General features: G+C 48.5%; 1 protein-coding gene across 5 annotated transcripts; it reads right to left on the reverse strand.

Moving 5' to 3' along the window:
- Positions 1-680: 680 nt before the first annotated feature.
- Positions 681-27960, reverse strand: PIP4K2B (phosphatidylinositol-5-phosphate 4-kinase type 2 beta). Of its 5 annotated transcripts, none has more exons than XM_088829032.1 (10): positions 27873-27960; positions 17385-17482; positions 14276-14372; positions 12025-12177; positions 10776-10922; positions 9694-9732; positions 9037-9150; positions 5901-6159; positions 5306-5409; positions 681-4783 (listed from the first exon to the last, which is right to left on the reverse strand). In XM_088829032.1, the coding sequence occupies exons 1-10, from the start codon at positions 27873-27875 to the stop codon at positions 4703-4705; spliced, it is 1095 nt and encodes a 364-aa protein (XP_088685158.1). In that variant the 5' UTR covers positions 27876-27960; the 3' UTR covers positions 681-4702. The 5 variants fall into 5 exon arrangements, with proteins under 5 accessions (XP_088685158.1, XP_088685159.1, XP_055263692.1 ...); XM_088829033.1 differs by lacking the exon at positions 27873-27960 and adding an exon at positions 27796-27816; XM_055407717.2 differs by lacking the exon at positions 27873-27960 and adding an exon at positions 27141-27437.
- Positions 27961-27983: the final 23 nt, after the last annotated feature.

The following is a 27983-nucleotide window of genomic DNA, read 5'->3' on the forward strand; positions in this document are numbered from 1 at the left end:
CACGTAGAAGTGACTTGTTAAAAGTCAACAACACAGCTAGTCAAGGGAGAGCTGGGACAGATGTGTGGCTTCCACCAAGTGCTCGTTCTACGCACTGGGGAAGTGTGGGCGGTTTGTCCATTCCTCTGAGAGGGGAAGGGTGAGGGTAAAGGTGGTTGACAGATGGACCGTCCGGGGTCTGGGCCCCTGCATGGGTACATGCTAAGTTGCTTCAGTCATGTCTGACTCTTTGTGACCCTATGGACCATAGCCCGCCTGGAAGCTCTGTCCATGGGATTCTCTAGGCAAGGATACTGAAGTGGTTGCCACTGCCACCTCCAGGGGATCTTCCAAACCCACCGACTGAACCCACGTCTCTTAAGCACCACCTCAGTGAATAGTGAAGTCACTCAGTCATGTCCGACTCTTTGTGACCCCACAGACTGTAGCCTACCAGGCTTCTCTGTCAATGGGATTTTCCAGGCAAGAGTACTGGAGTGGGTTGCCATTTCCTTCTCCAAAGCACCACCTTAGTCACTGCTTATTAAAGGCATCTGAAAATAAGTGACCAAAGGTCCTGACTCTTACTCAAACTCAAGCCCAGATTTAGCCCGAGCAGTCCCTGAAACTGAGACCAAAACCTTGCAATTAGGAAAAAGATAAAAGGCTTATTTCCAAAGGACTCACATATAACAGGTGTGTACACAAAGCTTTTTTGAATTTTATTTTTTTCCTCGGGTTGGAGATTCATCTTCTAACATGCATGCATCTTAAAACAGTAACAGGGTCTCGAATTGTTCCGAGCAGACATTAGACAAGCACAGGGGTTTGAAAATTCCTATTTAAAAAAATGGAAATTGCAATGGGAAATTGAGAAGTCACACACATGTGGTGGGGTGGTAGTTTATCCTGCTCCCCTAAAAGCTGAATCTAAACTTCACATTTTTTTACTACAGTGACCTGACCTGATGCTTGGGTGTGCTGAGTGGCACCAGGCCTTACCCCCAAAGGCTGTTGGTTCCCACTTCCTCCTAAAATGGCTCTGAGCAAGGAGAAGGGACTCCTCTGGACGTTTCCTCCCCCAGCCTCCAAAGGACCACTAGGGACAGCCAAGTCTCCTCTTCCCTTTGGAGACACTTTTCCTAAGTGTCACATTTCAGAAGGCCAGGGCTGTGTCACAGAGCCCCTGCAGATGGCTGGTAGATTTGGGGGCAGTTTGAATGTGTTTTCCCTTTGATTCCTGTGCTCAGGTTGGAGCCCCCTCCCCACATTTCTGCCAGAAAGAAGTGGGGTCCCTGGAACTGGGGGAGCCACAGGTCTAAGGCCAGAGCCTTGTAAGGGTGGTTTTAAACACACCGTCCCTTCTGGCCCCTAACATTTGAGTAGCTCAAATGCTGGGGATTGCTGAAATTTTCTCTCTTCAACTTGATAAAAAGACAATTAGAGGAGGGTGGGAAGGGCTACTGAGAAAAGTCCTGGGTCTTTGGTCCACCTCTACGGGCAGACCCTGGAAAACTGTAAAGAGGAGAAAGTAGGGCAGGAGCATGTAGTCCCAAGCCCTGAGCGCTACCAGGGAACCTGTGTGAGGCCTAAAACACAGGCAAGAGAAACAGAAGTAGGAGGAGGGAGCAGGGAGGATAAGCTGCCTGTAGTGGGGACCTAGGGAGTGCCACTTGGCCACAGGGGCGACTTGTAGCACATGCCACAGACCAGTAACCCCTGAGCTAAACAAGGAGACATGGAGCACTGCCTCAGGCTGTGCCCCTAGAACTGCTGGCATCCTAGCCTGCCCCGTAGCCCCCATGCTGGAAGGCACAGGGAAGGAGCTCGTACTGGGGGATGAAGACTCAGTGGTTCATTAACAGGAACAAGGGCCAGAGGCCTTCTTCTAGTGGTTGAGGTGGAGTTTTCAAGGGAACTCTCGCTTTGGTGGGGAGACCTGGGAGATGAGAGTTTTCTCAGCACAGACTTTCAGAAGAAGAGGGGCAGGATGGGAAGAGCTGTGACTGGTTAAGTGGTAGAGGGAGAGAATGGAGAGGAATCCTCCCTTATCCCCATCCAGGCCTCATCCAGTCAGCCATGTCCTATTCTTAAGCCTTTGTTCTTAGGAGACCCCAAATTATTCTGGGATGCCATAAAACCATTCAGCTTTTCTTCTTGGCTCCAGAGTGATGGTGAGGGTAGTCACTTGCCTCTGGATGCCTTCTACTGCCCAGACAAGGCATGGTGGGACTGGGAAAAAAGTGGGGACAGACAAAAATTTGGGGATCACTTCACTTTCTCTACATTCAAACTGCAAACCAAATTTAACATCTTCATCCTTACAAAAGAAGAGAAAAACCTTGTATAAACCAAGATAAATAGCTTTCAAACATTTGAATGCCAAAGGAATTAAAGGACCAAACCCAAGGTTTTGAAGATAGCACAGAGAATGACCTTTAAAAAAAATTTAAAATCCACCAAACCACAGCTTAAATGTTTTGACCCAGTCAACAATACTGTCAGAAAAACAAAAAGAGCATTTAAAACAGAATGCTACCTCTCAAAATGTAAACAATATACAAAAAAAAAAAAAAAAAACACACCCCACAAAAACTCAATGTTAAAGAAGTTAGATATCTGGTAGCTCACCTTTAACTGGGAACAATTGGTTACACTTTTCATACACATTACGGGGGACATGATCAGCAGACCAAATGGCAGGAAGCTGGAGAGAGCCCAGGGCTGTGGAGGCCCCGAGAGGACAGCCTGCCAAGCTCGGGAGTTGCTGGGCCCGACCAGGAGCAGATCCAAATTTTCATTCTTGATTAGAAGGTGGGGAAATCAAGTCCAAACATTATTCCTACTAATCCCTCCCTAAGTGAAATCTGTTTTCTCCATGAGCCACTCGGTACAAGTTCTTTCCTAAGTCATTTCGCGGTCTTGCTGCTGACATCCAGAGATACCTACAGCCCCTTTCGGAGGCCAGGGCAGCTGTCTGGCCCGTCTGCCTCTCCGGAAGGGTTCCGACAGCCCAGTAGAGTCCAAGAACACGGTCTCCATTCCTCCCTGACCTAAATGCTGTGCATCGGGCACAGAGATGTTGCTGGTTCCTGCTTCAGAAGCTGAGTTTGGCCAGGTTGAAGAAAGCCAAAGAAACCAATCCATTCATTCAAAATGGTTCCACAAACTTTCTTTCCATTTTCAGAGTTATCTAAAGTTTTACCGCATCTCATCCCAAGTCCCCAGTTCCTGGTGAGGAGGTGAGAAGACTCAGGAATGTACCTCCCCCAGCACAGGGTTGTTTTCTTTCCTGACCAGGCCAGACTGCTCTGATGGCCTCACAAAAGGACGCAGTTTTGAGGCCTCAGTAACAGGCTCAGAAGGTGGTAGAAATCCTGAAGGAAGCAGCCAGATGCCACTCCTGAGGAGGCCTGTGGTGGCAGATATGCAAAAGTCTAGAGGGTGCATCAGGGAAAAACAGCTCCAAGGTTGGGCCAGGTTGAATTGCACATCAGGCCTCCAAATTGTATTTCCCAGGTCAGATCCTCAAGTGACTCAGAAGCAACTTCAGGCCTGGGTGGCACACTCCAAAGGGGAGGGCGGGGTACACCATTCCTGCTGGCCACAACCATCCAGGTGACACATTACTGCATGGAAGCCTTGGGGCTTGAAGAGGTATCTCTGTAAGGAGCGCCCCAGGCACATGGAGACCTGCCCCCAGCTAAAAGCTCACCCACAAATGAGAATGCCTGGGAGGTCTGAAGGAAGTAAATGGATGGAGAGCACAAGACCTCATTTGATGCTCATCAGCTTTTCCGGAGTTTTCTCAAGGGGAAATAACCATGTAAGCATGAGGGTCCTGTTATATCCAGAGGTGCTTTCTAGTTCCTCTTGACTCAGTGGGAGACAGGCTTCATTCAGAGAGATGATGTCTGCACTCCAGGGGCCATGAAGAGCCCAGGGCTTGGGTGATGATCATGGGGTTCTCTGAGAACCAGCGGTCCCCCACCCCTGACCATCCCGTGAGGATGAACTCATTCCCCTCTGAGATCTTTGATTCTGCTCCAAGATGCCTGATGTTGACCTGAAGCATGCCTTTGGGAGGGACAGCATTTAGATGGAGGACTATGTAACATTTCACTTGGAGCCGAGGCCAAAAAGGTAGAGGAAGCTGTGCACAATACTCCATGAAATTTAAAGTTAACCAGACAAGATCAAATGCAGCAGGGCTGAGGTGTCTAACCTCTTCTCCTTGGGCACCAGAGCATTTTGCTCTGAGAGGACCCTTCGCTGGGTCTGTGGGTGCTTCTTTAATTGAGGGAACTGAGAGCAGAGCAGGGACGGGGATGGTGATAGGGTGATGACATAAATCATTATAAATAACAAATCTGGAGCAATGAAATTTCAGAAACAAAACCCAAATAAACCCAGAAAATCATCTCTAGCCCCAAGGTATCTTAAAACGTTACAAGGTAACAAAAACACCTTTTTAACCTAGGTCAAATGGGGGGAAATCAAGGGTAAGCAGATGAGGCTACATCCTGTGAGCACAGGCAGGCATGGCACATCCCCTCCTGCTAAAGTCTCTCTCGGTGTCACAGGCTGCAGTCACGTTGCTAAAGCCCTCCCCGACCCCCACTCTGCTCCCCGCCCTCCCATCTAGCCCAGATAACACCTTCTCTCTCTTCCAATCCCCGACCCCACATCCAGCACTCTGGCTCTGGCTGAAGGTAGAAGATAACTACGTCAGGATGTTGGACATGAACTCGTTGAAGCGCTTGGAGTACTGCTCAGGGTTCACAGTCGAGATCTCGGCCCCCGCCTATAATACACAGAGGCCTGAATCAGGAGGTGGCACTGCCCTGGCCCCAGCTGGACGGGCCACCTGAAGAAATCATTCCCATGTCTCAGAAGTGCCTTGGCCCTGCTTCGCTGATTCACAATCCCAGGGCTGCACCCACTGAAGTAGGAGCAAGGCAGTGGGGAGGCAGCAGAGAGGCTCCAGAGCTCTGTGGGGGCCCGTTTGGAGAACAGTAGCTTGAAGCCCATGGGGAAACAGGCCTCTGGGGAGCAGCATGGCATATAAACAAAGCTATTACTGGCAGTCAACAAGATGCACGACATGCCCAGCAGCCCAGGGGGAAAGGAGCCAGAGAACTTAGGGAAAAACAAGTTGGGCATTTCAGCCAGCTGCAGCGTGGGGACGGGGTATAGATGGCAAAGAGAGAACACAAGCCAACCGGGCAGGGACAAGGGGGCAGGAGAGGGTCTCCTTTGAGCAGGAGCCCCCCTGGGGGCCTAAGGGCCCACCACCTGGGCCTAGATGGGGACAGGGAGAACTCACCCCATGTTTCACTGTTTTGGCAGCATGTGCAGCTTTCTTCTTAGCATCATATGGCGTGAGGATATCAATGATGGCCATGAAATACACCTCCTTCTTGGGGGCACCTGAAGGGGGAGAGGAAGCAGGACAGGAGGAAGAGGCAGGGACAAGGGCAGAAAGCAGCTGTGTCCTTAACCCTTCAGATACGACATCCAGATTCATCCCTGTCATTTTGAATCAGAAAAGAAATGATCCATGGAGTCCTTCTTAGAAGCTTTCATAGCTCTTATTTGATCTTCACAGCTACCCTGTGGGGTTGACATGACACTATTTAGGAGGTTCTGTCCCTCCCATGAACCTGAGCCAAACCAGGCCTCAGCTAGCCAGGACACACAAAGAGGTGAGGAAAGGCCTGACAGAGAAGGACCCCAGGGCCCCAGAAGACAGAGTTATTGGTGGTGACCCTGGATGGCAGCCGAAGGCAAAAAGAGGCCAGAGTCAGCAGTTAATAAGGTGAATTCCCAGGCACCCACAGGGCATCTCAACAAACAACAGGCCTGAAGCAGGGGGTGGGGTGAGGGCTGGAGGGGCCTGGCAGGCACAGGCTCCTACTTACTTTCATGGCTCTTCATGGCATAGACGTCAACAGAGGGGTCAAATTCCCCGGGTCCAAAGAACCGGGGAAAGCTGAGGAGGTTGCCCGGGCTGTCTGGAGGCGTGCCGTAGGAGCAGAGCAGGCTGCCGCCCACCCCATCGTTCTCACACTCCTCATCCTCCGCCCGCTCCTCCACCTCCGTCTCCTCCTGCTCTGCCCGGTCCACGTCGTGGATGCCCACCAGCAGGCTGTAGTCCATGATCTTCAGCTGGGCCAGGAACTAGTGGGGGTGGGAAGCAAAGCAGGAAGGCAGAGGTTAGCATGGGACATCTGGCATGGCAGACTGGCATTCGGAAAAGGGAGAAAAGGCATTCCTTCAACTTAATTCTCCCACTCTGAAACAGCACAGGATAAGACAGCAGAGTCTCTGCCCTGGACAATTTCGATGTCTAATGGTGAAGACAGTCACTCCACCAGGGTGAGGAGCTGTGTGAGTCCAGCAGTGGGAAAAGGGCCTCCCTGAGGAAAGGAGTTGAGGCTGATCCTAGTGAATGAAGAGATGTCAGGCAGGGAGAGGCTGCGGGAGTAAAAGCAGAAGGAGCCCTGCACGAAGAGGGGAGTCAATTCCATCTGGGACTGAGAGGCCACAGTGAGCTGGAGGAAAGAAGCAATGGAATGCTGCACTGCGCGTTCCTCATCCACACAAGTGTTGGGAGCAGCACTGTGCTTAAGTCTCCTGAGTTAGGACTCCATAACCTGGAGAAGAACAAAGAGTGTGGGACGACAAGGATGGAAAGTCAGCCGGCATTCCAGTTTAACTAATGTGAGGCCAGTCATTGCTCCAGATCCTCTGTGCACTAGCCAGCAGCCACCAGCAGCCATGTGCCAGGCGTTCTACTGTGGTCACACAGCAGGAAACTGTCCAAATGACCACGTGACTAGAGAACTAGATGGAGAATCACAACAGGACCAGAGTGGCTCTATCTGCTGTTGCTGCTGCTGCTAAGTCACTTCAGTTGTGTCCGACTCTGTGTGACACCATAGACGGAAGCCCACCAGGCTCTCCCGTCCCTGGGATTCTCCAGGCAAGAACACTGGAGTGGGTTGCCATTTCCTTCTCCAATGTGTGAAAGTGAAGTCGCTCAGTCGTGTCCGACCCTTAGCGACCCCACGGACTGCAGTCTACCAGGCTCCCCCATCCATGGGATTTTCTAGGCAAGAGTACTGGAGTGGCTTGCCATTGACTTCTCCGGTTATAAAGTAACTAAAAGCACAAGAAGCCCAGATGGTAGATCAGCAGAATCCTTTGAGAAAGGTGAAGGGCACCACTGCAAGAACTTCTGGGCAAAGCCCTCTCAAGGCCAAGGGAGAAGTGGCAAGGGTCCCAGAAGAGAGAGACTGCGTGAGCCGCACCCTCTCCTATCCACCTGCAAACATTTATAAAGCAATGTGCCAGTGAAAACAAATGAATGTGTCAACTGTCTTAAATCCTCCTTGGAGGCAGAGCAGGGAGAAAAGCAGGAAGAGGTGGAGAAAGACTCTAGACAAACGACGTCAGAATAAAGGTACAAACACAGTAGCGGGTGGTTAAGATAAAGCTTCAACAAAAAGAAGTCTGTAAACCCAGGTTCACAGCAGCATTATTCACAACGATGAAGTGAAGTGTAATTTTATGTGTCAACTTGACTACACTACCGGGTGCCCAGAAACATGGCTAAATGCTTTTCTGGACGCGCCTGGGATGGTGCTCACGGATGAGATTACCATCTGAACTGGTCAACTGATAAAGCAGACTGCTCTCACTAAAGTAGCTGGGCCTCATTCAGTCAGTCGAAGGGCGAAAAGAACAAAAAGGCCGACTCTCCTATGAGTAAAAGGGAACTCCTCCTGCCTAACTACCTCTGAGCTGGGCCATCAGTCTTTTCCCTGCCTTCAGACACAGACTGAAGAAACGGCCGTTCTTCCTGCGTCTCGAGCCTGTGGCCTCTGGGCTAAAGCTACACCGTCAGCTCTCTTGGGTCTCCAGCTGGCCAACTGCAGACAGATCTTGGGACTTTTGTCAGCCTCCATAATCCTGTGAGCTAATTCCTTACAGTAAATGTCTATCTATCCACATCCTCCTCTGATTCTCTGGAGATGTCTAACTAGATTAACTGGTTAACCTTAACTAGAGACCAAGTGTCCATCAATGGATGAATGGGTAAACAAAATGTGGTACATACATTCAACAGAATATTATTCAGCCTCAGAAAAAAGGAAGGACATTCTGACAAAAAGCACAAAATGGATGATCTTTGAAGACATTATGACAAGTGAAATAAGCCAGACACAAAGGACAAACACTGTATGATCCACTTATAAGAGATTCCGAGAGTAGTCGACTTCATAAACACAAAGTAGAATGGGGGCTGCCAGGGGCAAGGAAGAAGAGGGAATGGGTACAGAATTTTCACTTGGAAAGATGAAAAAGTTCTGGAGATGGATGGTGGCAATGGTTGCACAACCTTGTGAATGGACTGAATGCCACTCAAAAACAGTTTGAGAGAGTAAATTTTATGTTATGCATATTTTACCACAATAAAAAAAACATTTTCTAAAGTTTATACAGTTTAGTTGTAATGAACAGGCTCCCGATTTATTAAAATAGGAGGCACCAAGTTATCAAGTGGTGCAGATATCACATTCATTATTTAGCACATGTCCTCCCCAAAGAACTTCTCCACAGGAAGTCCCCTGCCAACCAGAAAGTTGCAAGGCAAGTGGAGAATCTGACACAGAGAAAGGCACAGTTGGTGGGTCTTAATAGTTGGTTTCCTGTCACTCTGACACCTGGATGCCTCCTCCACTATGGGGATAACACCAGAAAGGAAGCTTGAAGAGGAGTTTGAAAAGGAGGTTACAACAGACAAGAGAAGAAAAGAGGGAAAGCACTTCAAACTGAGTTACACAGGTTCGACCAGCACAAACTGTGTCCTCCCAAATGGAATGTACACTTGCACTAGCTTTAGATGCAAGTAACTACCCACATGGCTCAAATCACCACCTTCCTCTTGTCCACACTCCTGGAAGTGGTGAATTCAATTTTCCTTAAGGTTAAGGAGGCTTCTGTTCTGGGAACAAGAGCTCAACCAAAGTAAAATCCTGGGTAAGTACATACCTCGACGTCCCGTTTCAGTTTTTCCAGGAAGTTCTTTTTACTTTCTTCTCCTACGTGGAGCTTCTGCCCTTCGTTGAGGAAGTCATTGTCTTTGAAGGTTGGCAAGTCCTTGGCCTGAGAGAGCAACAGCAGTGTTAGACTGGCAGCCTGCTTTGTTTACCTCCAAGGCTGTGGGTAATGATACAGGAGAGGAAAGGGTCCTTGGCACGAAGACGGCCAACCTGCTGATCAACAGCTCTGTCCAGGAGTCTACAGTCCCAGCTTCAGACAGGCAGAGATGGCAAGTATGTGGCAGGAGTCAGACAATGAGGGCTGATCAAAGGACTTCCTTCTGAGCCTGGACTACCAGGCTTGAGCTTCCTTGAGCTCAGGGCTCAAGCAGCCACTCACTAATCCAGGCTGAACTGAGATGGAAGCTGCCGCCCCTCTAGGACTATGAAGAATCCAGCAAGGGCAAAGGTGAAAGGCTGGTGACCAAGGCCTAGGCTAAGGATGAGGACAGGCAGAAGCTTAGTGACACAGTACTTCACATCCACAGACTGCATGTCTAAGAACTAGGCTGGACGGCAGCAGAGGAAGGGACAGCAGAGGTGGGAGAAGGTGTTTCTGATTCCAAGTGACCCATTCCACAGGTGATAAGCACAGACCCCAGCATACCTTCTCCTTGTCACTCGCTTCTCTGGCAACAGTAGAACCCTGAAAGGATAAGAGTTGTCAGGAGAAGTCCAAGCTGAGGCAAATTCCGTTGGGCGAAAAAAAACATGTACCAGTCTTTAGGGCGAGGCAGCAGGTGAACTCAAGTAGACTGGCTGACTCCTAGGGGCCAGGAGGCAGCAACTTGCCCACTTCCTCTGCCACAGACTGTGCACAGAGCTCTGACTGTGACCAGACCCGTGCTCAGGAAATAGGGCTGAACTGAGAGACTCAGTCCCTGCCCTTAAGGAGCTCTCCTTCTAACAGGGGAGACAGGCAGTAAGCAGGAGTTACACAGTTAATTAATCCAATAATGACAACAGTGCAAATGGTACAGGTGAGAAGGCAGGACTCTCTGAGAGCATGTGGTACAGGACCAGGGTCTAGACTAGATAGGGGTTTGGCCAAAGCCTGCTTCCTGGAATCAGTGATACTGGAGCTGAGCTTGAAAGGCTAAGCAGGAAGTGATTAGGTGGAGGAGGGTGGAGGCGGAGAAGAGGGCAGGGAGGGAAACAATGGCAGGCAGCCTCTGTGAGATGCTGGGGGTGCGGAGAGCACGGGCACCGTGGGAGCAGAAAGGAGGCCAGTGCAGCTGCAGCAGAGAGAGGGAGAGGGGTGTGAGGGACCGGGTCAGGAAGCCAGGTTTGGGAGCAACGGGGCAGACACTTCACAGGCTCAGGTGTGCTTCCACTGTGTCTAGAAACGAGCCTGTGCTGCCAGTCCATGAGGCCTGGACAGCTGCCAGGCTGTGTGTCAGCACAGCCTGTCCCCTCACTGCGGCCCTCGGTGTGCACATCCCCCTGACAGGGACTGAGGAGCATTCATTGCACATAAATGTGGGACATCTGGGGCTTGAATTACCTCCTGTCACTGTCACCTGGACATGAGACAGTCTTTGGCTCAAGTGAGTTAGGAGTATCAACTCGAGAGCCACCTGTCCACACCAAAACCTATGCCCTGGCTTTCCCAAAATGTGGGAGTTGGAACTGCAGCCCCTCCAAGACTCCAAGAGAGGGCCACAGAGCTGGGAAACACAGAGCTCTTACCTTGAGGTCATACTTGCGATGTACAGTGAGCCGATGGCTGAAAACGTTCCTGGTGACCACCATGTAGGTTTCCACACCATCCACGGTCAGGCGGTACATGCCCAGGAACTGTGGCAAAAGGGTATTGCCATGACACTCCACTATGAACTAGAAAGGAAGGGAGGAAAGGAACAGGTGAAGGTGCCAGGTCAGACAGGGCTCTTCCCAGGCTAACATGCCCCCTGGGATTCTAGTCTCTAGACTGGTGGTGGTTTAGCAGCTAAGTCGTGTCCGACTCTTGCGACCCCATGGACTGTAGCCTGACAGGCTCCTCTGTCCCTGGGATTCTCCAGGCAAGAATACTGGAGTGGGTTGCCATTTCCTTCTCCAGGGAATCTTCCCAACCCAGGAATCAAACCCAGATCGCCTGCATCGCAGGCAGATTCTTTACCGACTGAGCTACAAGGGAAGTCCAGCCTCTAGACTAGTGGCTTCCAAAACAGATTCTGTGAAGTCATGGGGATCCCAGACCTGCAAAAGGCAACAGCCACCCCTGTGCCCAATTAGCAAGGCAGTCTGAGAGGCTGAGCAGGCCGTGCAGAGCCCTTCTGGTTTCATATGGTTGGGATTCTGCAGGAAAATCACTGGTCCAGGCCTTGCATCCTCTCTGCCAGCCTGATATGGGAAGCCAGAGGAGAGACAGAGGGTGCAGAGGCAGAGCTGTGATACGGCCGTCTAGGAAAACAGAATGGCTTCATACTCACCACTCTCACTCGTGCCAGACCCCAGGGTTTTCTGCTCTAACTCCCAAAACACCAGAGGGCCCCTGCACCACCTCTCAGGTGCCCAGAGAAGCCAGTTTTCCCTGAAGACCCAGGCAGGCTTCAGACAGGCACCCCCTGCTTTTCCCATGGACAGGTTCCAGAAGAGAGGCGAGAGGGAATGGGAAAAGCAGCGGCCCTGCTGAGCCAACAGGACCTCTTTCAGAAGAAATGAGGCAGGTGCCAGAGTGTGAAAACTCCCCAACTCTGATGAGAAACAGCTGGTCAACTGGGACTGCGTCCATAACACACCTTCATTTCTGTTTCCTTTTTCTCAAGTAGGCATTTCACCTCACAGAAACACAGCCCCAGGGGAGGGCAAGTGCCTGGTTATCAGGAAGCACCCACCATTACCAGAGAGGACCCAGCCCTCCCCTGGAAGCTCTTTCAGAGGCTCCTCTCCCTCTTCCAACCCATCCTCTGCTGTTGAGGTTCACGACTCACCATACCTGATGGTATTTCTTTAAGATGTTGTGCATCTCAGCCACATCCTCACTTGAGACAGTCTTGATCACAAAGCGCCGGTCATAGGTAGTGAGGAAACGTGTGCCACACCGGCCCTGGCTGTCACTGTTGATGGGGGCGCTTCGTGTCACTGAATTCTGATGGACCAAGACAAAAGCTGATCTTGGGAGGGGAAACAAGGACTCTGACTTTCACTCTGAGTCTTCTCTTATGGACCAGACTGCTCTGAAGCCAACAGCACTGAGGTAGATGAGACCTTACCTGCCCCCTTTCTCTTGGGAAATTCACATCTCTCCCAAGTCTTCCTTAAGAGAGACATGAGTTGTTCCTCACCACCTGCTTCTAATCCTTGACTGTGATGAGAAGAGGACCGACTGTGAAATATTTCTTTTCACTCTGATCTTAGAGAGCTGCTCTAGAACCTAACCCTCGGCCTCGGATGTTAGGGGCCTGGGTTCTCATCCTGACGCTCTCCTGTAACGCGACCGTGGGTGAGCCACTGCACTGCTCTATTCCTGAGTTTCCTCACCTGGAGCACAAGGAAGCAGACTGAGATGGTTTTCCCGGTCTCCCGGGGGTGATGAAGACAAAGCTTAGGAAATATTCAAGAAGTCAAGCATAAAGAAGGAGTGGACAGAGTTGTCTTTATTTCCTCTTATGTACCCTCATGCTGGAAATCTCTTCCTAAGGCAGGAAGCTGGTCCTCACTGCTCTGCCCAACCTCAAACTCCTGCTTGTCTGCGCAGAGCTGGGAGGCAGATCTGGGGAACTTTTCTGGCTTTGTCCCTGCTCCTCCCAGGGCCCCATTCCTATCAGAATCCGAAGGCAGGAGAACCCTCAAGCAGGGAGGGAGTAGGGGAAGGTATGAGTCAACCAAAGCAATGTGTTCACCAACCAGATGCCAGGAAAAGACCTCTGGTAGGTCAGAAGACAGACGATGGACAAGAGCAGTTCCACCCCTGCCTCATTTCTAGGTGGCATCTCCTGCCTCTCTCTGTCACTGGTAGTCTCAGAGCAGAGTCCCCTCCCTGAACACCGTCCTCCCTGCCCCTCTTCCAGTCTTGAGCACAATTATTTGCCCACAAGACTATTAGAGAAATAAATAGGATGTGGTTAGATGGCCAAAGGGAAGGGAAAGAGCCACCGTGGAAGGAGATAGCCCAACAACCTAGGGTTGCACTAAAGGCAGGAAGTTTTCAGAAAACCTCGTGCTCTGATCAGGGCATGACAACCCTGAACCACCAGGGTCTGGTCCCAATGGGAGGGGCTGGAGGGCGACCCACCACCTCCTGGACATGACCGTTCCTGATTGCTCAAGGCTCTGGCATCCCTTCCTCCTCTCATGTTCCCTATCCCTCCTCCTTAGGAGGGCCCCTGGAGCTGGTGGAGAGGGGAGGAGACTCTGCTTCTTGTGATCTACTCTGTGGAAGACTTCCCAGGAGTCGGGTGGGAAGAATGACAGTACTGTACAAGATGCGGGCATCCATTTTATATTTCATTCCTCTTTTCCCCCCAACAGACAACTGAAAATCAGCTATATTTTTACTGCTACCCAAGTGAAGTGGAAAATTCTCCCACCTTCATCACCAGGCTGTCTGCCAGGGGAAGAAGTCCAAGAAAGGTGCTAGGTGGAGAAGCCACAGATGGTGAGTCACACTAGAATGTCCCTGATATTGGGACTGATTCCTCCCAATAGGTCAAAGGCCTGTGTGACATGATCGCCCCCTAAAAGGGGCAGCTTCCTGCATGCCTAGCCCCCTCCCAAAGTCAGGACAGGGGACAAGTTTAGGAGGTGGCACTCAGACCTGGCAACAAGTTACACTACCCTTGAAGTCTTCTAATCTGTCTTATCTGCTTTAAGAGGCCTCATCTCTTGCTGGCAACAATTCTCACTCTTTTAAGTCAAACTACGGAGGAGAAGGGTTCTTCAGTCTAGACTGGGAATGTCAGGCTAAAATGAAGCAGCTTCCACAGACCCCTCTCCCTCTCCCTGCGCTCCCTCTGAGGGAGAGGAGCCTGAACCTAGGAGGCACCATCAGAAGCCCTTCTAAGGCCCTCATTCCTCCAAGAGCCCACCAGCACTGGATGAAGACTGCCTGGGTGGAGTGGCCTGACAGGAAGGCACAGCACATGAACAGCAGACACATTTTGTTCCTCTACTTGTCCTGTGGCTTCCTGACCCCAGCCCCGTCTCCCACTCCCTAACCCTTCTGATTTTGCAAAGACACTCCATACCTGGTAATCCTGATCGTCAATCCCAAACCTCTCCCGGAGATTTCGGAACACCATGGGGCAGTACTCCTTAAACTTGAAGCGGCTGGGGAGGTTCTCTCTGGGGAAAAGCAGAGACATGTTTCTGTGAACTCCTTGCTCCTCTAATTCATACATCAGGGCTTCTCAAGCTGTGGTCCACATGTCACCTGGATCGGAACAATCTGCAGTGCTTAAAATGGAGCCCCCAATGTTCTGGAGTTAAGTCTGGAAAGCTGCATTTTTAACACACACTCCAGGTGATTCTGAGCATGTTAAAAATTTAAAAACTTCACATTCCTTGTGCACGTTCCTTAATTCCTTGGAAAAAATTAATCTAGCTGTATTTTTATGATTGTATACTTTTTCTGAGTGTATGCTATCTTTCCGTAAAACTTACACTGAAGTGGAAAAAAAAACCTTACCTGCAGAGAAGCAAGACTGAGTGTGAGCCCTCCTTCACAAGTGCTGAACTTGCTACAGAAAGGTGGCTGCATGTGAACAGCTGCTGTGAGGTAAATGTCAGTGTGACTGCTAACGGGAAAGGCTATTCTCATCAAAGGATCCCTCTCCTCTAGGGAGGCACCTATCAACGCATCCTAAAAACGGTTACAGCCAGGAGGTCCTGCTCCTGGCTTCCACTGGGATGGAAGGGGTCGGTGCTTCCTAAGTTGACTGACTGGGATCCCATCTTTTTATGAAGCCTTGTTTTCTGGCTGCTGGCACCAATCTACGTCCTCCCCACTCCTCAGTCAATCCACAGACTTTCAGGAGGGAAGAGAATTACCTGAAGTGATGCCTCCTCCAAACCCTCCATCTTGACAATGGTCACCCTGCTTGGGAACTCCCTTTCAGAAATGTGTCCCTCTATTCTCATCACAAAGAAAAAAAATTTTTTTCTTTTTCTTTAATTCTATATCTATATGAGATGGTAGATATTCACCAAATTTATTGTGACAATCACTTCATGAATTATATAAGTCAAATTATCATACTGGACACCTCAAACTTAAGACAGTGCTATATATCAAATATATCTCAATAAAACTGAGGTGGGGGGAAAAAAAAAGAAATACGTCCCTCTGATTACTCCAGGACGGGAGACCAAGGAAATAAAAGGTAGTGGCTTCTCATGAAGGCGGGTCCTTGTCTCATAGTAAACAGCACTGAAGTCTAAAAACTAGCACATAAACAGTTGTTGAAAAGACAAAAGGAATCAGTGAAAAGAAAGAAAAAAAGAAAAAAACAAAGATATTGGAAGTTCACTTTAGGCCAAAATGTCAATGCGGTGGTGGACACCACGGACCCATGGTACAATGTGGTACACGGTCCACACCTGAGCCCTGACCTCTGGCACAGAACAACCCCTTTTCCTGCCCCAGAGGTTAGGGCTGCCTCTCCTTCCTTAGGCAGTGTGATAGTGAATATAATAAAAAATACTTATTTAGTCTTTGTCCCTGTTTCTGGTACAGAGTTCCTAAAATCTTTGGAATTTGCTAAGTGGTAAGCAATAAAGGTGTATTTTGTTCTTTGTAACAAACCCCCTTCAATCACACCTGAATTTATGTTGATGAGGTGACTTCCGTTACACCTCTAAGGATGGGTGCACATGGCCAGGGGAACCAACCAGGACTAGAGGGTTGGAACTTCCAGTCCCAGGCCCCTGACTTCTAGGAAGGGGAGAGGCGCTGCAGGCAGAATCAACTGCCAATGGCCAATGACTTCCTCAATCATGCTGTTATTTTTCTCCATAAAAATCCAAAAGGACAGGGTTGGGGAGCTTCCAGGTTGGTGAACACACCAAGGTTTGGGGCAGGTGGTGCACCTGGAGAGGGCCTGAAAGCTTCCTGCCCCTTCCCACATACCTTGCCCCATGCCTCTCTTCCCCTGACTGTCTAAGAGTTGCATCCTTTTATAATAAGCCAGTAACCTAGCATGTAAACTGTTCTCGAGTTCTGTGAGCCACTCAAGCAAAGTAAGCCAACCCAATGGGGAGGGTCGTGGGAACTTCCAACCTATACAGCTTGAGACTGGCATCTGAAGAGGGTCAGGGGTAGTCTGCAGGACTCAGTACTTAGCCTTTGAGACCTGATGCTAACTTCAGGTCGATAAGAGTCAGAACTGAACTGAATTGTAGGACACCTTGTTAGTGTCCTACAGAACTGCTTGATGTGGGGGGAAACCCACACATCTGTTGTTAGAAATAAGCAGTTGTGTGAGAATAGAGCAAAAACAGTTTCTTCTTCTATGCAGGTGGCCACTTAGCAAGTAACAGCTGCGAAGACAGACAGCTTCTAGAATATGATGTTACTACTTACTATGGCAGGGAGAGGCCACTAATAGATGTTTTCAAATCAAGCTTCTCCTCCAGGCTAACAGTCTGAGAATGGTGGGGTGACAGAATTCAGCTGGTGAGGTAGTGGGGACTGTGGGACAATGGAGAGTGGAACCAGGATTCAAATGCAGAAAGGAAGAGAGTGTGAACAACACGTAGGGTGACCCACAGAAGGATGAAAGAGCCTCTACAAGGCTTAGAGGAGGTCCCAAACTGTGCCAAGGGAAATGGCTGCTCCATCAAAGTCCGAGACACCAGTTTTAATCCAAGAAACCACAATAAGCAAAATTGGGAAGAACGATTTTAGATAGCATCCCGGGCACCATGCTCAGCCTGTTGTTCACACACTAGTTGGAAAGAAAGGAGCTTGGCTGCATCCCATGTCAGGAGCATGCCTGGCAGTTTCTTGCCTCAGACTAAGATCAAGATAGGGCCACTGCTGTCAGCCTCGTACTAGACACCTCAGCTCCTGGGCAGCTCACTGCTACCTAAACTGGCCCTAGATGAATCACCCTGTGCCGAGCCACAAGTCCTGAGGGACATTGCAGGTAGGCTGACGGAGGACCGAGATGACAGGACAGCACAAGGGGAGAGGCACATAATGAACACGCTTTCCCAGCCGGTGTTTCAGCTCTATGATCCAGGTGCTGCTTTCACATCATGCGAGGTGCTTGCTTGCCCCATGACAGTGAGGCTTTGGGAGGCTCTCTTCCTTGAGGGAAAGAACTGCCTATAAGACTCACTCAGCAGGCCACTTACTTATTGAAGAGATGATTGTCCACCTTGATCTTGCTGTAGGCTTTGAAGTCATCTGGCATTAGCATGACAGGGACAGGGACATTGCTCAGCTCATTGATCTGCAAAGCAAGGGGAAAATGAGGTTCTCAGCCAGGCCACCTGCCTCAGAGAGATGACATGCTACACCATGGATGCCACCATCTCACCAAAGACATGTCTGCGGATTCCCTTCTTGTCTTTATTTCTGTTCTTCTCTTCAAATATTTAATATGTTCCCAACTTCATCTCTACCTATTGTAACTCTCCCCATCTGATAAGGTCCAGCTCCAAAGGTGATAAGACCCACCTCCTCTATTAAGCTTTTCATGATTCTCCAGACTATAAATGTTCTTTCCCATCTCAGAATTCCTGAAGCTTTGTTTATATCCCTCTTCTGGTCATCTCACAGCCTCCCCCACATTGTATTTAATGCTCATAAACCTCACAAGCTTGCTTGACTATAAGTAGGCAAGATCATATCACTGATCCTTTTAAGCAAAGATCATCCACCTGACCCTTGGAGGCTCCACACAAGCTACTTGGCACCATGATTTGCATATGATGGGTACTATAAGTATTTATCAAATGCAAAAATAAATGGATCAGTGAATACCCACTATATGTTGAGTATTCACTGAGGCCTTTGAACATCTTCATACAAATTAAAGGTCACTCAAGAAAGCAGCCTGGGGCAAGAAAAAAGCTGGGTGGGTTTACGTGGGTGTATAACTCTTACCTCCAAAGTAAAGAATTAAATTTAAAGTGAGCAGAAGAGGTAGACATCTGGCTACTGGCTCACTCTTACTCTCCTGATTAACTGCTTTCATCAGGCCAGTTCCTAAAGCCACGTCCTGCCTTGGGCTGAACTGGGGGAGACGTGGGAGGGGTGCCTTGCCCCCACTGCAAACAAACCTTCTCATTGTCTTTCATCCCCTTCAGGGAGCTGGAGGCTGCACAGGGAACTGGCCTCCCACTGGTGCAGAGCTGAGAAGGCAGCTCCTGCCCTTCCCCATCCCAGTTTAGCCAATTAGTGGCCTAATTAGCCACAGATGTCCTCTTCCAACACAGCAGAGTATTTGACATTTGACCCTCAACCCAGTTGCCACTAATGCATTCAGGATTTAGAGAGGAAACCTTAGGCCTGACTTAATGGATAGGGGGCAGGGGGAGTACAGTCTTGGGTCTCCCAGATACTTTCCTTGCAAATCCTATTATCTCAATGAGGCCCCATGCGGCAGTGAGGGAATAACCTAGTCATTAGGACTCCTCCAGGAGCATAAATGGGGGGAAATACCATTTAATTTGCTGCCCCTTTCATGTTCCAAAGCTTTTTTATTTAGAAATGTCAGAGGATGGAGGAAGTTCACATTAATGCAGTAACTGGGCAGGGGAAACCATTTCTTCCTAGAGCTGGTGAAAAACCCAATTTACTCCTGGGGAAACGAAGGATATGTGTATGGGGAGGGGCCGTAGGGTAGTAGTGTTAAGTTGGCAGTGGTGCAAGAGACTCAGTAAACTGCTGGCAAAACTGACTGGCACAGATACAAAAGTACATCTTATATGATTCCATTTACATGAAATTCTAGAATCTATAATGAGAGAATCCAGTAAGACATAGCCGGGGTGGGGCAGTCGTGTGGTTGACTGTAAAGGGACATATGAGGTGCAAATTCTAGGCTGTTAGAAATGTTCTACGTGTTGTTTAGGGTGATGATTCCATGGGTATATACATGTCAAAATTGATCAAATTGTATGCTTAAAATTTCCAGCATCCAGGTCTGAGACGCCAACCACTGGCTAAACCACCACAGACACGCAAAACAACCCTGCAGTTACCTTTCCAGGGAGTGCTCACAAGACAACCTGAGTGTTAAGGGTATGCCTACAGAGGAAACCATCCCACTTCTTGTCTCCCTGCCAAAAGAAACAATTCATGGTAGCTGTGCCATTTCCTTTTTCCTGGCATATTAAGTCTGGCTCTGAGACTTAAAGAAGTTCATGGCTCTTATGCAATTCTTCCTTTTCTAGCTTATACCTCCATCCTAGAAAGAACTTACCACTGGCCCAAAGAGTATGATTTTATACTAAAAGGTTCTGGTATCTGCTACCGATTGAATCTGGGTTAGGCTAAAATCAAGACTCTATGCCATGATCAGGGCTTGTTACTGGGAGAACTAGGAAAGACTAAAACACCCACTTGTGAGGGGTCAACTGCCTCTTAGCCAGGATGAATTATTCTAACAAGAGCTGTTCATTATGAATTTTCTGTGTAACTCAAAAGTGTGGCATAGTTTGAACAGTTGTAAGTTGGTCAGTTTTTAGTTCTCAGTTCATCTCTATTCTCAACTATACAATCCAACAGCAGGAAATTTCTAACAGATAATATACTGTTGAATAATCCATATAGCTGAGCTATGTAGACTCACCCTCATTTCCATTGGGCCACATGTAGATGATTCACTCTAGGGATTAGCTGTACTATTTTTTTTTTTAAGTTGTGCTAAATTTTATATCTCCAGAGAGTTCTATTCAATTTCAATTGAACAAGCACTTGCTGAAATACCTACTACATGCTTCATTTCATGTTAGGAAGAAGAGTGTGTACAGCAAGGGAGCGATGTGTGCACTGCGCACGGAAAAGTGGGAGGCTTATCCTCTTACTGGCTAGATGAGACAAACCCACGATGCAGTAAAACTTGAAGTCAAGGGGCATTTAAACAAGTCAGAACACAGGGACGGCAAACAGAACTGCAGAGTTTCAGAGGAGGGTAAAAATACGGTCAGTCCCAGCCCTCACACATCAGGCTAGAATGGAACCCAATGCCCCTCCTGGTATTGCCAAGAGCACTTGACACTGGAAGAACCTACAACAAGATCACGTTACACCCTCTTAAAAATCTTCCATGGCTCCTCACCAACCTCAGGGTAAAGTTTTAACTCCTTAGCCTGGCATTTAAGGTCTTTCCGGATCTGGCTCAGACTCGGCTAAACTCGTATTCAGTTTACTTCTCTCAATGTAGCCTTACTACGTGCCATTACTGTCCCAGAAGCTGCAGATACAAAAATGAAAAGATACGGTCTCTGTTTAGCTGGGAAGACAGACAACAAATAACAAATAAAATGTGATGAGTGCTACAGAGTATGAATAAAGGGAGACGCAGCAGCAGACTAAGAAAAGATTGATCTGGGAGTTCCCTGGTGGCCTAGTGGCTGGAATTCCAGGCTTTCACTGCCATGGCCCAGGTTCAATTCCTGGTCAGGGAACTGAGATCCCGCAAGCAGTGCAGCATGGCCAATAAATAAATAAAATTACAAAAAAAAAAAAAAGAAAATGACTGAGTTTGCCTGGGAGTGGGAGAGTTGGTTGCTAGAAGAAGCTATAGAGAAATACAAGTGAGAAAGGCCGAAGAGGTAGTTCGCCAAAAAAAAAAAAAAAGAACAAAACAAAAAACCCAAGGAAGGGAATCCCTGCTGTGGGAACTATAAGCCTCAGAGGTATGAAAGTATATTGCCCATTTTTGGTAGGGGGGAAGGGCAAGGGGAAGAGTGGCAGGATAGAACAGAGGTACTAAGTGGAGGGAAATAGTACAGGAAAGACAGGTGAATAGCCTCGGATATTATCAATATCAGTAAACAGTTGCTTCTATTTATGGTATGTCTGTAAGTGGTCGGTTCTCTGTATTATTATGTATCATATATCTCACATATATATATTCTACTCTGTATTTCTAATACTTAATAGTCACATGAAATACTATTAATCTGATTTTGCCTTTTGCAAAAGATTCAAGGTACCTTGCTCAAGGTCACACAGACAATATGTGCAGAGTCAGGATCTGCTCCTAGGTCTGCTGGTGCCAAAACCTGGGCTGTTGACACTGTGCTGTGCAATCCTTTCTATGGGCAGCTACCTGGACTAAACTAGTGCTTACCATTCCTTCCCTCTGTCCTAATAATCTTCAAGGTAAGTGTTATGTTCATTTTATAGAAAAGGAAAATGAAGCTCAAAGAGAAAATTACTACTCCAAAGCTATACTAAGGCACACAGCCTGAATTTGAACTTAGTTTGTCCACTATGTAATAACTTGAACTTAACTGTGTAGGTAATGCTGTGATTCATGGGGTCGCGGAGAGTCGGACACGACTGAGCGACTGAACTGAACTGAATGGGAAGACCTCTCAGGTTTAAATCTGGGAATTCACATGATCAGATGGGTGATATAGAAAGGTAATTCTGGAATCAAGTAAGGTTTGGAAAAGGCAAAGATAAGAAACAGCAAGACCATTTATAAGGCTATTAGAATAGTTCCCAGGTGGCACTACTGAATCTGCCTGCAAACGCAGGAAACACAAGAGACACAGGTTTGATCCCTGGGAAGAGAAGATCCCCTGGAATAGGAAATGGCAACCCACTCCAGTAATCTTGCCTGGAAAATCCCACGGACAGAGGAGCCTGGTGGGCTACAATCCATAGGGTTGCAGAGTCGGACGTGACTGAACACATATATACACACACATAATAGTTCAGGTAATAGACTACAGCAGCAAAAACAGAAGAAGGAATAAAGCTAAGGGAATCATCCAAGATATGGCTAAATAACACTTCTTCTGAGAAAGCTTCCCTGTCTTTCCCAGGCTGAATTAGTCACTTGTTCCTCTGTTCATCTTTATATCCTATCACATTCGCTTGGGTAATTACTTGTTTACATGTTTGATTTCTCCACTAGACTCTGAGCCCTGAGAAAGAAGAGACTATCTTACCTATTTTTAAGTCCCTAGCACAATGGCTGGCACATAGCAGTTACACAATAAATGCTAGATGGAAGGACAGATGGCTAGAAAAAAGGGGACTAAAAGATGACTAACACTAGGAAAAAGAGATGGCAAAGCTGGTGTGACCATGCCAAAGATTCACGGTCTGGAGGATGGAAAAGAAGATTAAGGTTAGCTATTGAGGCTATGACCAGAATGTAGTCTTAAAAGCCCAGGAGAAAAGAATAAACTTCACTTGGTAGACAAAAGAGAATGACAAAAAGCTCTGAAGTGTGAAAGGCTATGACTAAAGTGATGTTTCAGGAAGATCTGCCTTTCTTTACTATCTAGCACACTTCTGGGCCAACCTCCTTCACCTTCAGCAGAAGTGCGCTTGCAGAATGCAACTCATTTGAGTAGTATAATAAACAGAACATATTAGGGTGGTAAGTCTGTTGTATCTCACACCATGTAAGTGGTTCTGGGATTATCCACATGATCAACTCTATGAGCCATCAGCATAAATAATGAGGAGGCTAAAACAAGCTGTATGAGAAACAACTTAGGAGCAGTGAGTTCACTCTATGTGGATCTGACTGGACATGAAAATTCAGTCGCTAGTTCTAATCTGGTGAACTTCTGATTCCAGAAGCCTCCAAATTCCCTGTGTGACCTTCATAGGAATTGCTACCCAGGAAGCTTCCCGACATGTGCCAGGGTTCTGTGGGTGGCTCAGCAACAGGCTGGTCACCACTGGCAATCATTTGTTACCTGCCACCATCAAAAAACCTGACAAGTTGGGAAACGCATTCCTGAGAACAAGGAGGTCCAAGTGAGATCGAAACTCCAGAAAAAAAACAGAAGAACAGAGAGCCACAAGGGCCAACAAATCCACCCCTGGGTTTATTCCTCCTTTTTACACCTTGGTTTTTCTGCTCCTGCTTTTGAGTCCCAGTGTTCTCTGTGAGGTGAGCAGGTGTGCTGAAGGACAAATTCATCCAAAGGCTTCATAGAGCAGAAATATTTACTGAAGATTTTTAAAGTAGCAGGAGAAAAGGAAAAGGCAAGGAAAGGAGGTTCTGGGTCTGCATTAAGCAAAGAAAATGTGTGGACAGAATGGGGGAAGAATGTGGGGGAGAACTGAGCAGACTTAAGAATAAATCTGTTCCTCACACCATTCACAAAAATTAACTTAAAATGGATTAGAGATCTAAATGTAAGATCTAAACAGAAGTAAAAGAGTTTTTCTTAGAAGACTCTGAGTGTTTCTCAGAAAAAAATACAGAGTAAATGTTCATGATCTTGGGTTAGGCAAAGCATTCTTAGATATGACACCAAAAGTACAAGGAACCAAAGAAAAATAAATTGGATTTCATCAAAACCAAAGAAAAATAGATAAATTGGACTTCATCAAAATTAAAAACTTGAGCTTCAAAAGATACCATCAAGAAAGTAAAAAAGATGACCCAAAGCATGGGATAAAACATTTGCAAATCATGTATCTGATAAGGGACTTGAATCTACAATATATAAAAAACTCTTACAAGTTAATTATAAAAAAATTAAATAGCCAAATTTTAAAATGGGAAAAAAAGTAATTGGCAAGGGATCTTAAGAGATATGTCTCTAGTGAAAATATAAAACTGGCCAGTAAGCACATGAAAAGATATTCAACATCATTAACTACCTAGGAAAGGAAAACAAAATCACAATGAGATACCACTTCAAATCTACTAAGGTGGCTGAAATAAAAAAAACAATAACAAGGGTTGGCAGGATTTGGAGAAATTAGAACCCACATACACTACTTGCAGAAATGTAAAAGGGTACAGTGACTTTGACGCATCAGTCTGGCAGCTTCCCAAACGGTTAAACATAATTACCATCAACCTCTCCTATTCCTTCTGGTCACTGGGGTGAGGCTTCATACATACTCAATTCCTAAAATGACCAAAAGGTTATCCAGCCATGTCTGCCTCCTCTGCTCTCTACATACTTCTCCCAGGCTATCTCGTCCCTAAATCCAGGCCCCTGAACTGTATTTCATCCACTAAGACACTGGTTTCTCTTCACCAGTTCTCCTCTAACAGATCCAAAGTCTTCTGATCTTTTCTTCCTGTTTCCTCTATAAAGTCTAGGGGCTGCATCTCTTGTCCATGGCAGGAGGTCCTGTTTCCACCCATAAGTAAATCAACCACCTCATGGGAGAATATGTGACTGACTTGTGCTATAGATAAAGATGTATCCATCCTTCATCCACCATACACTGTCAGCCAGAGACCATCAATGCCTAAATGCTTAAATGGGTGAGAAATTAAAGAAACAAACAAAAGGTGATTTTTTTTTTCCCTAAAAACTTAGATTGCAAAAAGTTGCAGCAGTGGGCTCTGAGGGAAGGTAACCTCCAAGAAAGGCTATCAATCCACCAAAACAAAGTGGTCCTGACTCCCTTAAGAACTGGAAGATTTTATAGTCTTCTGGGGAGATGCATCATTTCACACGGGGACCCACAAAATCCTAGACCTTATTGCAGGTCAAGAGGAAGCAATAAAACTCTTGACTAACAGATCTTCAAAGCTGGGACTGTCAAGGACAGCCGTGCCCAGTACATTTCCCCTGAGGCGCTTGCTCAGTATATCCAGAGGCTTGGGTCTTGCTTAAAGTCAATGCCTTCCCAGATAGCTCTCAAACAAACTTTCTTAAAAGTTAGCAAAGAAAGAGGGTGACTGCCTAGTCAAAGAGAATCATAGATACCTCTTCATTAGCAGAGTTTCCTTGGTTGCCTATGGGAAACCAAGTACCACACACACTAAGGGAAATGGCAGGCACAGGCCCACACACCTGAGCATACACTCAGGTTCTCTTAACAAGACCATAATTCCCATCTGTCCTGGAACTTGGCTGAGAGGCAGGACAAGGAACTGGAGGCAAATAAAACAAGACCTCGCATTCAAGCACATCATCAGCCAATACAGCCCATGGTGTGGACAATGAGCTGCATTTTTTGCTCTGCAAAAGACCACAGGTGACCTAATTCTCCACTCGGGGCTTTCATTTCTTCATGTATAAAATAAGGGACTCAAAGTCCCTTCCAACTAGCAGTAACATTCCTGACTTTCAGACCACTACCACCAGTTCTCCACAGAGACAGGATGCCTTGTAGTGAGAAGCAAGCTCCACAACAAAATCAAGGATTGATTTCCAGGCAAGGACATAGGGTTCACATTTTAATGACCCAGTTTCCCTTGCAATATTGTCAGATGACCCCTGAGGCAGCAGGAAGCAGACAGAACAAACTCTGCTGGACTATTGGATCAAAGCAGCTCCCAGAGAAGATCAAATAGGTCAATTCTAAAGGAAATCAACCCTGAATATTCATTGGAAGGACTGATGCTGAAGCTCCATATGAAGAGTTGACTCACTGGAAAAGACCCTGATGCTAGGAAAGGTCGAAGGCAAAAGGAGAAGGGGGCAGCAGAGGATAAGGTGATTAGATAGCATCACTGACTCAATGGACATGAATCTGAGCAAACTGGGAGATAGCGGAGGACAGAGGAGCCTGGCGGGCTACAGTCTGTGAGATCGGAGAGTTGGACACCACTTAGCGACTGAACAGCCCCCAGAGGTCTAGGCATAAAGCGAGAACCAGTTATTCTCCTCACCCTAGCCAGGACCTTCACCTCAGGGAGGACTCTGAAAACAGTAACTTGGCCAAGACCAGGAAAACTTGTTGGTTGTCTTCATTAGACCTCACCATACTCATGCATTTCCATATTAGAGGTAAAACCCTGGCAGGGACTGTGGTTCATCAATCTCCATCCAGAGGCTCTTCCAATAAAGCAAAGCAAAAAGTCCTGCTAGCCCTGCATCCCCTTGTCATCACCTGGTCTTGTGGGCAACTTCAAGTGCTCCAAGAAGTCAGGGAGCCTACAGAACTCATTGATACCCACAGAAACCTCAAGCCATTAGCTTCATTTTCCTCATTGCAAACTTTTAGCTGGTGAAGTGGCATGTCAAGTCTTCATACTTCCTCTCCTCATTTCTGGTGTAGGGACTCAATGAAATGGTCAGAATGCAAGAAGCAAGCAGTTGGAAGAGAAAGAAGAAAGACCCCAAACAAACAGGACACAAAGTCCTCCGGCTCAAAACTCTGCAGGGTTCCAACTTCCTAACAGGAGCTAAAGGACAATCCCAAAGCTACCCAAGGATCCAGGAACCTCTTATCTTAATCATCGTTACATACAATAGAAAGCACAACACCTGAGAAGTCAACATCTTTGACATGAACCCCACAGAATTCAGGTCCTCTACCATGAATGGTCCTCGTAAGCAGGCCTCACCTCCTCTCAGATGGTTACACTCTCCCTTCCCCCTAACCCAGGGAGACCCCAGGCAAGTGTCCCCGGTCCAAGGAAGCCTGTGCTTCTCCAGTGGATACAGCTTCAAGAAGAAAAAGAAGAAACCCAGGGAAGATTTCCAGTCGGTGGTTAAGGAGGTCTGGAGGATGGGGAAACTCTGAGCAGCCACATCAACCAAACGACCACAAACTGAGGAATGAATACTCAGGCAGACTAATGCCACTTGCCTCTCAATTGGACAGCGAGCTAGGCAGCCCATTACAAGGAACAAGGAGGAAAACATGCAACTAACGGGGACGAGGTGAGAAGAGAGAAGAGGGGATGAAAGCCCTTTCATCCCATCCAGGCCTTCTCTCTGCGCTCCGGGGGCTCCCCGAAGCCAGACGCATGAAGCTTGAGGGGCTGGAGGGAAGGGGAGGATGCGACGGCACGCCACCGTCGGTGACACCAGGCCTCGCGTGGCGCGCGGGGAGGCACACCCGGCCGGGACAGCGTGCAAGGGTGGGGTGGGCGTGCAACTGGCTTGGCTAGGGGTTGCAGGCGTCACTGGCCGGGCCTGCTGAGCGAGGGCCCTGGGGCTGTGGGGGGCGTGAGCACGCGCGGGGCCGCGCTCGGAGGGGCTGGTTACCGTGTGGTTCACCCCCCACATCAGGACGCTGAGGATCGGCTCGCTGGCCCGGAATAGCTTCACTTTCTGGCACACGAAATGCTTCTTCTTGGTCTTGGTCTTGCTGGCGCTGAGTGGCGCCACCGCCACCGCCGTGGTGCTGGTGCAGTTGGACGACATGCCCGGGGCGGCGGCGGCGGCGGCAGCGAAAGGGGGGGCGGCCGAGACGGCGCACGAGCCAGCGGTCCCAGGCCTCCCCCGGACCGATCCCCACCCCCCGCTCCCTCACCGCGCCATGGTCGCGCCCGTCCCGTTACCTCCCCACCCCGCCCCGGTGGTTCCGTCCGCCCCACGCTCCGCCCTTCCCGCCCCGCCCCGCCCCGCCCCAGGGAGCCGGCCGGCCCGCTCCGCACCCCGCCCCGGGCAGTGCCGCAGCCCCGCCGTCACCAGGCCCTTTCCTCCCTGCCTGGGTGGTACCGCCCGTCCCGGGGAGGCAGCGGGCCGCCCAGCCTCCTCCTCCTCCCCGGGCCCTACAGGAGCCAAGCCGGCCTCCGCGCGCCTCAGAGCCCCGCGCCCTAGCAGGGAGGGGAGGAGGGCTGGGTAGGTCTCGCAGACGACTGCGGGAGCATCTCCCTGACCGGGCCCCCCAAAGCTAGGGTTTGGGTCTTTCCTCAACCTGACGTGCCAAGATGGCGGCGGCAGCACGGGTCCGGAGGAGAGGAGGGGCGGGAATGCGAGGAGGGTGGGACGTACCATCCCCACCCCGGGGGAGAGAGCAGGAACACAGCGAGGGCAAAAGGAAGTCCTGCCGGGAAAAGCAAGAAACGCCCCCTCGCTCCACCCATGCGTGGATCTTTCCCACTC

Source organism: Moschus berezovskii, chromosome 20 (assembly GCF_049115385.1).
Source record: "Moschus berezovskii isolate FMDL1 chromosome 20, NW_MosBer_1.0, whole genome shotgun sequence".
Taxonomy (NCBI): domain Eukaryota; kingdom Metazoa; phylum Chordata; class Mammalia; order Artiodactyla; family Moschidae; genus Moschus; species Moschus berezovskii.